Raw genomic sequence first — 12,065 nt, forward strand, 5'->3', positions numbered from 1 at the left:
GGAATGCTGCCACTTCCTTTCCTGTATAAGCTGTCACTGTCCCACAAGTCCTCCCAGAAAAAAATGAGAAAAGTACTTGTTCTTGCAAAATGTAAAACAGTAAAGTGGGGGGGGGGGGGGATTAAAACCTGTTTCTTTGGATTTTACCTATAAACTACATGACTTCTCATCACAGATAATGGGGATAAAAAAGCAGGAAACAAACATAAAACTAATCTATTAAGATTTTTTTTTACTATAACCTGTTTGTTAGTGACAGACATTAAAGATTATGTGCATAAACAGAGGAAGAACTCCATTTATTTTCAAGTTCTGATCTGACACAAAATGACCATGTTAATGGCAGCTGATTTAGTTGTTTCACCATTAACACATGCAAATACAGTGGACCCTTGTTATACGCTGGTGTTTGGTTCCAAGATCCCCCATGTATAACAAAATCCGTGTATGCTCAAGTCCCATTAAATATAATGGCAGAGCAAAACGGTGTCCCTTATAAAAAATGGAAAATCAAGGTTTGATCATTGAAATTTATACTTTTTGGAACATTTTCAACCCGTGTATGCTTGAATCCGTGTATAACAAATCCGTGTATAAGAAGGGCTGACTGTAATTATTTTACTGGACACAGTAATGGTGTAAGTTAAAACTACCCATAGGCTGCAAATCCAAGGGCCCAGTCAGGTATACCTTGTGTTAAAAAGAATGCATCTCAGACACATTTCCAGAAATATCATGAATTTGCTAAAAGAAGAAACAAATCACACTAGAAAAAGTAAAAAGGATTTGACAGTATGTCACTCTACTAATGTAAATTATCTAACTATCCTGCAGCAGTGGAGACAGTAAGTAGTACTGGAACACCGACTTGTCTGAAAGATGTACTCTCCAACACTGACATCCTGGTGGCTGGCATGGTGGATGAGCTGTAATCAACACTATGATGAACAGAATGCATGCTCAGACTTATTCATGGCAGCTTTTCATGTTTAAAAGGTTAAAACATGTTAAAAACTGGTTCCTGGACTGAACTGAAACTGAATGCATTTCATCTGCACTGCCATCCCTCTGGCCATCCCACCCCCCTCCACGCCGGACCCACCCACCCGCCGCTGGTATAGTGTGAAGTTTCACTTGGTTGCCTAGGGGCCGCGTAGGAATTTCCCCCTTTTCCAGGGTTTTTTTCTCCTACACCACACTGTTTCCAGTGGCATAAGGGAGATTGGCTGAGGTGGTATCACAATAATACATGATTTGGTTTGAAATTTGTTGATTCTAATTGGACATGTTATTTATATTTTGCATAAATCTTTGGATTTGATCTCAGTGAACACCTTGGACACCCTACTGGGTGTTAGGAAAATTTCTGGAAGCAGCTCTACAGGTATTGTAACTGGGGGGTGGATGAAAGGAATGGACCTTGGGTCTGGCTGGAAGGTATACCCTGACTTTAATCTTAGCAGATTGGGAAGGAGGACTTCTTGCTGGGCTTCCTTATGCAGGCTGTCCAACGGCAACCCAACTTATGGACTGTCGTTGAGGGCCCAGGTGTTATCGGAGGACGCCTGCCTGCCTGCCTGACACCAGCTGCGCGCGCCCCCGCGCCGGGAGGACTCTTGCCGCCTCGGCGGCGTCTGAAGGAGGGGAGGAGCAAGCCGGTGGGAGCGGCTTCCTCCTCATAAGCCGGCCCGCCGGCCCCCGTTCTGAGGACGCCTGCCTGCCACCAGCTGCGCGCGCCCCCGCGCCGGGAGGACTCTTGCCGCCTCGGCAGCGTCTGAAGGAGGGGAGGAGCAAGCCGGTGGGAGCGGCTTCCTCCTCATAAGCCGGCCCGCCGGCCCCCGTTCTGAGGACGCCTGCCTGCCTGCCTGACACCAGCTGCGCGCGCCCCCGCGCCGGGAGGACTCTTGCCGCCTCGGCGGCGTCTGAAGGAGGGGAGGAGCAAGCCGGTGGGAGCGGCTTCCTCCTCATAAGCCGGTCCGCCGGCCCCCGTTCTGAGGACGCCTGCCTGCCTGCCTGACACCAGCTGCGCGCCCCCCCGCGCCGGGAGGACTCTTGCCGCCTCGGCGGCGTCTGAAGGAGGGGAGGAGCAAGCCGGTGGGAGCGGCTTCCTCCTCATAAGCCGGCCCGCCGGCCCCCGTTCTGAGGACGCCTGCCTGCCTGCCTGACACCAGCTGCGCGCGCCCCCGCGCCGGGAGGACTCTTGCCGCCTCGGCGGCGTCTGAAGGAGGGGAGGAGCAAGCCGGTGGGAGCGGCTTCCTCCTCATAAGCCGGCCCGCCGGCCCCCGTTCTGAGGACGCCTGCCTGCCTGCCTGCCACCAGCTGCGCGCGCCTAGAGATTTTTTTTTTTTTTTTTTTTTTTGGGCAAAGTACTGGCGTCTCCTCCCTAGGAGGAACAGGAATTCATCTGCTCGCCAGAATGTCATTCGGCTTGAGCATGGCCTTGTAATTGGGGTAATTTGGATTGTTTGCACCCTAGGAATGACACTCTTTTCTGTCTTCCTTTGCTGTTGCGGGGGTCTCTTGTTGTTATTGGGTTTGGGGGTGGATATGGGATGTGGGAGGCCAGCTGTGGTGGCGGATGCATATGGAATGGGAGCCCCGATTGAGGTTGTGTGGGGCAAGGGGAGATATGGCGGTAGGAAAGTGGATTGGTGTCAAAATGGAAGGAGAGATCGATGCGTCATACCTATCTCTCCTTCCTTCCACTCTCCTAACCAAAGAGGCCTGAGGGTCAGCCCAGTCGTACCACAAACCCTGTTACTGCTCCTATGCAACGCCAGGTCCATAAAAAATAAGACCCACATTATGTACGATCTCTTACAGGATAAAAACTGTGACCTGGCGTGCATCACTGAGACCTGGCTGGGGCCTGAGAGCGAGGCAGTGTGGGCCCAGGCCCTTCCAGCCGGGTACTCAGTTAAGGACCAGATCAGGTTAGGTGGGCGGGGTGGTGGTGTTGCCTTGGTTCATAAAAAACACTCTCTCCTTAACCAGGATCCCAGTCCGGAAAACAGACCACATCGAATGTATTTACCTGTCCCTGAGGGCTAGAGACAGTCTGGGGATTCTGTTGGTCTACCGACCACCCCGTGCTCTAACAGACTCCCTGGCCGAGCTGACACAGCTGGTCTCGGAACTGGTGTTGGAGTCCCCTAGGCTTCTTGTCCTGGGGGACCTCAACATCCCTTTCGAGGCCAGTGATATTCCAACAGGTGCAGCTCGGGAGTTCATGACTACCATGACAGCCGTGGGCCTGTCTCAACTAGTCTCAGGGCCAACACATTGTGCTGGTAATACTCTTGATGTGATCTTCAGTACGGACATGGAGGTTCCGTGGGTAGAGATCTCTAATGTCTCTCCCTTGTCATGGACGGATCATTTCTTGGTTGAGGCCAGAATCAAGGCTTCTACCTTTATCCCCCCTGGGGGTGGCGGACCTATTAGGATGGTCCACCCTCGAAGGCTGATGGAACCCATAAGGTTCCAAGAAGCCCTAGAGGGGTATACGACTGGCTCTGACGGCGATTCTGTTGATGCCCTAACTGACATCTGGGATACTAATCTCTCTAGGGCTATACACAGTATCGCTCCCAAGCGTCCTTTCCGGCCTGCTTCCAATAAACAACCCTGGTATACGGAAGATCTCAGGGAAAGGAAGCGGGTCGCGCAACGACTAGAGCATAAATGGCGAAGACATCAGCGCTTGTCTGACAGGACACTCCTTCGCTCTCATTTGAGAGCTTATGGAGTGGCAATACGTGCAGCGAAGAACTCTTTCTATGCTGCACGCATTGCGTCCGCAGAGTCGCGTCCAGCAGAGCTGTTCAGGGTCGTGAGGGAGCTAACTCGGCTCCCTCCCTCCCTGAGCCCTATTTTGGAGTCATCTAAAGCCTGCTGTGATGATTTTAACAACTTCTTTGCGGATAAAATCTCTCGGATAAGGGCTGATCTCGACGCCAGTATTTGTGCAGATCCTGTAGGAGAGGTGTCCGAAGCGTCCGTGGCCCCTGTTATACTGGATCACTTTGAGTTTGTTAGTACCGAGGAAGTGGACAAGATCCTTCGAAGTGTTAGGAGGACGACTTGCTCCCTTGATCCCTGTCCCTCATGGCTGACAGCTCAGGGGGGAGATGCGGTGCGACTTATGTTGCATCGCATAATTAATATATCCCTAAGTGAGGGTCAATTTCCATCTAAATTAAAATTAGCAGTGGTCAAACCCCTGCTAAAGAAGCCCTCCTTAGACCCCCTGATTTATAACAACTATCGGCCCATCTCGCTGTTGCCTTTTTTGGGGAAGGTGATCGAGAGAGCAGTCGCTTTCCAGCTTCAATCGATCTTGGATGACACCGATTTTCTGGACCCATTTCAAACCGGCTTCCGGGTGGGCTATGGAGTTGAGACTGCCATGGTCGCCTTAGTTGATGACCTCCGTCTGGGCATGGACAGGGGGAGCGTGTCCCTGTTAGTGCTCTTGGACATCTCGGCGGCCTTCGATACCATCGACCATGGTATCCTTCTGGGACGCCTGAGGGAGTTGGGAATTGGGGGCACTGCTTTGCGGTGGTTCCGTTCCTACCTCTCGGGCAGATCCCAGATGGTGGAGCTCGGGGACTGTCGCTCCGACAGGAGGGACCTGACATCTGGTGTCCCTCAGGGAGCGATTTTGTCCCCTATGCTATTTAACATTTACATGAAGCCGCTGGGAGAGATCATCCGGAGACATGGGGCGAGGTGTTATCAGTACGCTGATGACACCCAGATAGTTTTCTCTATGTCTCCGACTGATGCAGTAACTAAGGATGGCATCTCTCCTCTGAATGCCTGCCTGGAGTCGGTAATGGGCTGGATGAGGGAGAACAAACTCAGTGTGAATCCAGGGAAAACGGAAGTACTGGTGATAGGTTCCCCGGCTTCGGGTAGTGAGATCTGTCACCCGGTCCTGAACGGGGTCACGCTCCCCCTGAAGGACTCGGTGCGCAGCTTGGGTGTACTCCTTGACTCGTCGCTCCAGCTGACTTCTCAGGTGGATGCGACGGTCAGGAGTGCTTGTTATCAGCTTCGGCTGATACGCCAGCTGCGTCCCTACCTGGACCGTAAGGACCTTGAATCTGTTGTACATGCTTTGGTAACCTCTCGATTGGATTTCTGCAACGTGCTCTACATGGGGCAACCCTTGTACCAAACCCGGAAGCTGCAATTAGTGCAGAACATGGCAGCCAGATTGGTCGCTGGTAGTTCCAGGTCAGACCATATAACACCTATTCTAAAAGATCTTCACTGGCTGCCTATTCGCTTCCGAGCTCAATACAAGGTGTTGGTTTTGACCTATAAAGCCCTAAATGGCTTGGGCCCAGGGTACTTGGAGGACCGCCTCTCCCCATATAATCCGCCCCACACACTCAGAACATCCGGGACAAACCTGTTGAAGGTCCCTAGGTCTAACCTTGTACGGACCTCTCAGAGGGCTTTTGCCATCGCTGCCCCTTCATCTTGGAATAAGCTCCCCGCAGAGCTTCGCTCCGCCACCTCACTAGCTATCTTCAAGAAAAATCTGAAGACGTATTTATTTCGGTTGGCCTTCCCGCCTTAGTTAGACTGTTTTTTCCTGCCCTTTTTTCCCCTTTTGACCCCGGTTTGCTGTAAATTAACTCTTCTTTTCCTCTGCCCTTGACACGCACATTTTTATTGATCTCCTGTTCCTGTTTTTGTAGTAATGTTTTTAACTTTTATATTGAATTTTTCTTCCTCTATTGTACTGTTTTTAAATTTTGTAAGCCGCCCTGATCATATCTATGGAAGGGCGGGGTAGAAATAAAATTTATTATTATTATTATTATTATCGTCCTTGATAAGCTGCAGAGGTAGTCTGCGGTAAGACACCGGTATGCAGCTTTCCCTGTCTCCCACATTTGTTTTGGTTATGATACTAGTTGCAGTTCCGTTAAGAACTTAATAAATAGGTCAATAAATGGCCCTGTTTTAAACCCATACATCTTGTGTCTGGTCTCTTTATTCCAAGGGTAAGGTAGCAATTTCTCAAAACAAATCACAGGCTAGAAAATGTGTACACATGCACATTGGACTCAAGAACTTTTAAACCTTTTAGCTACCAAGTAATTCAATTTAGACATTCCTTTTTCTATGGATGTCCCACACCGATGCAGAAGTATTATTATTTATTATTATTATTAACCTTATTAATAATTATTATTATTAATTAGAAATTCTTAACACCAGTTATGCTGATTTCATTCCCTATATAAGGATATAGGAAATGGGAAGCTGGAATATATAATTTCAAATGGAATTTCAAATGGAGATGTGTTATTAAGTGAGATTTTAGTTCTGTATTAGAAAGTGAAGAGTCTGCAAATGAATTTATGTGGATGCTTGAAAGTTTGGGACTACACAACTGCTGAAACATTTTATTTAAAAATTAACTGATCATGCCTTTCAGGGTCACAAAACTGATGGGTATTACATAACAAATAGGTGCCATCAGACAGACAAAGAACTGCAAGCATTCCAGTATGCGAAGACAAATAACTATTTTTCCCCATGATGACAGAGGTGCTACTAAAAGTAAACAAATAAAAAGTTTCTACCTTTGCAGATTCATAGTCAGTTTGCCAGTACAGGTCTTGATCTTGTTCTGTGCTTCCAGATGAGTCATGCCGTCAGCACTTATTCCATCAATAGTGAGAACTATGTCACCGATTCCAACGTTTGCATTAGCTGCTTTGCCTCCATCACTCAACTGAAAGATCACAAATAAAACAGTACCAACATTATTATATTTTAAATAATTTCCACTTTTTAAAATTGCAATCTTTTGAGACTATGGGCCCATTCATATTATATTACCGTAGTGCTATGATTCTACTTTAGATGCCATGATCCCATCCTATGTAATCCTGGGATTTGCAGTTTAGGAAGGGACATTTAGAATTTTCAGCTAGAGCACTCTAACATCCCATGAAACTACAAAGTCCATGTTTCCATAATATGACATCATGGCAGCTGAAGGGGAATAAACGGCATTGCTCATCTACACAAAATTGGGGCTGAGAAATGTAAATTGTCAGTAGCATACACACTGGAAAGAGCTGAACTGATAAATATTCTCTTCCCTGGATCAGTTGAACATTTTTGTGCACATTCATTCATTGTATGCCAGCCATTCTTCAGCTCTACCAAAACCATTTTTATCTCCCTAAATTGAACCATGGACACAGAACTCTAGTTCCTTCCTTCTTGCACTGAAATACTGTTATCCATCAAGCTCAAGTGAAGATATTAACAGAACAAAATGACATGAAAACTAGACAGGATCTGCATGTTACGTTACATAAATGGAAGCCCAAGACAAGACTCAGCATACTTGTACACAGCATATTTGTAAGAAGGTACAAGTTTCCCAGATCCCACCCCTTTACCACATATCTACCTATGAATGTCAACGGCCCCCCCCCCCAAAAAATAAATAAATAAACACTCTTCTGACTTGGAAGAGTCTCCAGAACAATGTCAGATGGAGCATGGTGAGAAGGAGAAATGACACTCTTCTGCTATTAACTTATTTAATTTAACTTACAAGCAAAACAGGTATGTGTCAGTTACGGAGTAGATGTATTCTGAACATTATGTCTTTAGCAGAAAATTTGATACCAAAGGCAAAAATAACAGGGGAAAAATATAGATTACTACACCATAATTTTTATTTAAATTTCAAACTAACAATGTGCATGTGAACTGAAACAAATAGGTAAGGTAAGGTTTGAGAGCCAGTGCAGTGTAGTGGTTTGAGTGTAGGACTAGGACTCTGCAGATTAAGATTTGATTCCCTGCTCAGCCATGGAAACCTGATGGATTACCTTGGACAAGTTGCTTCCTCTCAGCCCTAGAAAACCCTGTGTAGATTTGCCTCAGGGTCACCATAAGTCAGAAATGTCTTGAAGGCGCACCACAACCACCACCACCACAATGCTTGCATAACAAACAAAAGTATTTTTAATCATATAGAGAGCACTTAAAAACTTCTTCCAAAATGCATCCAGGAATTATTTTTTCTTTCACCAACTTCCACTTTTCTTACAATGTCCATTTCTGTGGCCAAATTTATAGATAGATGGTATTCTGACGGCAGCTGTTGTTTTCTTGCCTGTTGTAGGCAGACAAACACAGGTATAGATAGATCAACTATAGTTGGATCAACTTTCCTGGCCCAAGCTTTACTGAATAGTTTACTATAGGCATACTTCTGCAAACTAGCAACAAAAGTCTGTGGTCATTCAGCCCTCCTCCCAGTGTTTATCTTGCTAAAAACACAGAGAGATAGAGGAGTAGGAGGAAAGAGGGTCTAAGCCAGTGGTTCCCAACTTGTGGGTCGGGACCCCTTTGGGGGTGGAATGACCCTTTCATGGGGGTCGCCTAAGACCATTGGAAAACACCTATTTAATTACAGTTATGAAGTAGCAACAAAAATAATTTCATGGATTTGGGTCACCACAACATGAGGAAGGGTATTAAAGGGTCACGGCATTAGGAAGGTTGGGAACCACTGGTCTAAGCAGATGTAAAAAGGCTTTATACAAAGGAACATCTCTGTCAGGGGCTGTGTTAACTGTGGTATTCCTATATTGGTAATCTTCTAAATTATCACTTGATAATTCATCAATATGAAGTAAAAATCTCATTCTGCATGAAGGATAGAGCCTGATTTCATAGCTTTTAACTAAACTTTCTAATATTTAAAAATCTAGAGTACCTTAATTGTAATATCCAAACCCAATTTTGAATTATTTCTCCCTTCTTCAATATCCACTCTACAATCCTCCAAAGAGGTATAGGAACTGAAGAAGATATTGAGGAAAGAATCTTTCTATGAGCTTCCTTAACTGATATTATTTTCAAGTTAAGCTTGGTTAGTCTACTTTAAAATGATTATTCCATACTGCAAGGCTTACTTTTACCCTTTATTATAAGAACAAAAATAAAAATATTATTAACTGGCAATATATCAATATGGAATAAAAAGCTAAAGATGTATTGCATGAAATAGAGAGCTATCCTTATAGCTTTAACAGAGCTATTTGATACTTAAAGACTGACAGCAGTTTTGTGACTAACGTCAGCTTCAGATTATTTGTCTTACCTGAAAAGAATGGATACAGAACAATTATTCATCAACAAGTAAATGAATAGCATCACTATTGGGAATATATATGAAGTTTTAAGAGAACCTAGAGATGGAAAGAACTGGTTATCCTTTCCATTCAGCCTGCCAATGTGGAATTATTCCCTACTGTATGTTCATGTGTGCTTCTGTTCTGTCTAGTTTCAAGTGTCTCACAGCATGGGATTTCCATAGATTTCTCTAAGAATTTATTACATCCATACACTGTTATACAGACCTGACTGTTGAGAAATTAATTACTTCTGGCCCATTCACATAAAGTACATTCAGTTTGGGGAGGAAAACTTTTTCCAGTGCACACTTTTCCATCCATTACTTCTAAGTATTGACTATAATTCATTTATCAGTGATAAATCATGCTTGACTCTAGGTTTCCATTCTTACCAATCCACTTCAACTCCTTTAATGTTTATTTGGTAATGCTATACGAATTCACTCAATTGATTATATTTATCTACCTGTCTTGCAGACAAAAATATGACTGCTTCTCTTATATTTTTCCGCATACTGAACCTCTGTTGCCTAACATATTGATTAATATTTAAACTACTATAACTAACTAGAAAGCACAGAACTCAGTCTAGCATGTAGAGAATGTGAGACAAAGGCATTCAACACATACCTCTCACATTTAAATACAACTCACTGCATACATACAACCATTCACACTCAAAGTTACTGCACTCAGATGTTCCGCTGGAATGCTAATCTAATAAATTAACAGGCCAGCAAAACACCTAAGTATATTTCAACATTATCAAGTCCTTGTGGAATAATTATGCACAGAATAACTTTACAGATGGCCCATATTCGACATAAAAATCAGGCAGAAACATAGTAGAAACTCTTTGACATCAACTATTGAAAATAACTATTTCAGACTAAATAGTGAAGGATCAAATGTTTGAAGCTTCTCGTGCAAGAAAGGCTAAACTAACCTGGATCCTATTTCATGACATACTAGTTTAGTGAACTAATTAGCTTTATATTAACACCTAGCAGGGAAGTTTAACACTAGTAGATGCAGCAGCAAATTATAGCTTCCAGATTTGGACACAAAAAGGCAAAACAGAGCATAAATACAGAAATGCTGGAGCAGAGTGCTAAGAATGCCATGGACAGCCTGAAACTCAAACAAAATGCCTGCTTTCTTCCTAGAAGCCAAGTTGACCAACTGAGGCTGTTATATTTTGGACACATCATGAAAAGGTACAGCTCACCTGAAAATATGATAATGCTAGGAAAGATGGAAGATAGTAGAAAGACAGGATGGTCATATATTAGATGGATAGTTTCAATCAATGAGACCATAGCCCTGAGCCTGCAGGACCTAAGCAGAGCAGCTGAGAACAGAGAGGCTTGAAGGTGTCTCACGCATGGTGTCACCATGAGTCGATATCGACTCAGGGGCAGTTAAAAACTAGAAAAATCTGGCCTGCAGTTAATGTGGTCCCGAAGGCTATTTTCGTGGGTCCCCCCGGCAATCAATTTTTTTTGACCTGAAAATGCACAAAAGGCCAGGGAAGCAATTTTGTTATGTTTCTGTCCTCCCCGGGCTGGTTTAGGCTTGGAAGAGGCTTTTTTAATCAACAAGTGATGACCAAGAATTCACTTGAATAAAGCATGTGTGGGGAAGTTGTAAGAAAAAAGTTACCAAGTACTAAAAGCCTAGCTAATCTATAACTAAATCATCATCATCATCATTTATTTATATAGCATCATAAATTTACATGGCGCTTTACACCGTAAAGTTACATGGCATCTAACAACTGAAAATAATGGGTTCTGTTGGAGGCATACAATGTAAAATGTGTGATACACATTCAAACAAAGGGAAGGAAGGAAGAATAATGTAAAACTATACAAAAATAAAACTATACAATACTCTTATAAAACAAATTACCTAGGTGAAACACAGCTTTTGGAAAAGTATTTTATTATGGTGTAACATAGGAGTGGGCAACTGTGGCGGCAAAGAATGCTAATTTCTCCCCAGAGCCACACCAACCAATCATTCCCCCCAACACATATATGCACACCAAGCTCAATAACCTCAATTTTCTTCTGCAGACACTCTCAAAATGGCAGTAGGAGTAAACACAACTTCAGTTCTTGTTGCCATTTGAGAGGCACTACAAAATGGTGACAGCAAGTGAAGGCAGTCTCTTTCTCTTGCTATTTTAAGAATGGTTGTAGAACAAAATAGAATTACTAGGAAAGCATGGGGTTAAAGTGTGCTTGTGGGAGTGTTTTTGCATATTTTCATGCATAAGAATTTTTTCTATTGTTAGGGCTAAAAAATGTCCCAAAAATATAATGAAGGGTTTTTGCAGGGGTTAAAGGGCTCGAGGGACTCAGGGACCACAGGCAAACCACTCTCTCTCAGACTCTGAAAGAGTCAATGGCAAAGCTTCTATGAATAATTTTGCCAAGAAAATCCTATGATAGGGTCACCATAAGTAGGAGTTTACTTTAATGCACATAACAAGAAATAAATCTCATTGTCTCCTGGAAAACATTTCTCGTCTCTTTGAAACAAGCCCATTTTAAAGCCTTTTTTTAAAGTGCCAAACATATTAAAACTAGTTTATCCACATTACTGCTTTTGAATGTTTATTTCACAATACACACATAATATACAGCAGATGCTAGAAACTCTGGTATAACCGGACTGTGGCTATGAAATGACACTCAGATTTGCTGCTCCCTTTGGTGACCATATGCTGCTTTTTTTTACAGAATGAAAGCTAGATGTCTGATTTAGAATAGTTCATGCAACAAATCAAACTCAGCCAAGTGCTATTAATAGGGATCATCATCTTTATTCCTCATGTATCCTCTTATAACCTGATAGCAACCTGTTAGT

At 43.8% G+C, this 12,065-nt stretch overlaps 1 protein-coding gene across 6 annotated transcripts in view; it reads right to left on the reverse strand.

The window, feature by feature from the left end:
• Positions 1 to 12,065, reverse strand: part of LOC149313132 (PDZ and LIM domain protein 5-like) — a 146,797-nt gene that overhangs the window by 101,507 nt on the left and 33,225 nt on the right. For all 6 annotated transcript variants that reach the window (XM_089526106.1, XM_089526103.1, XM_089526101.1 and 3 more), the window contains one exon: positions 6,609 to 6,760. In XM_089526106.1, coding sequence (XP_089382232.1) covers positions 6,609 to 6,760 — 152 coding nt within the window. The remainder of the gene's footprint in view (positions 1 to 6,608; positions 6,761 to 12,065) is intronic.

Source organism: Sceloporus occidentalis, unplaced genomic scaffold (assembly GCF_023333645.1).
Source record: "Sceloporus occidentalis isolate IW3139 unplaced genomic scaffold, rSceOcc1.0.p SCAF_5, whole genome shotgun sequence".
NCBI lineage: Eukaryota > Metazoa > Chordata > Lepidosauria > Squamata > Phrynosomatidae > Sceloporus > Sceloporus occidentalis.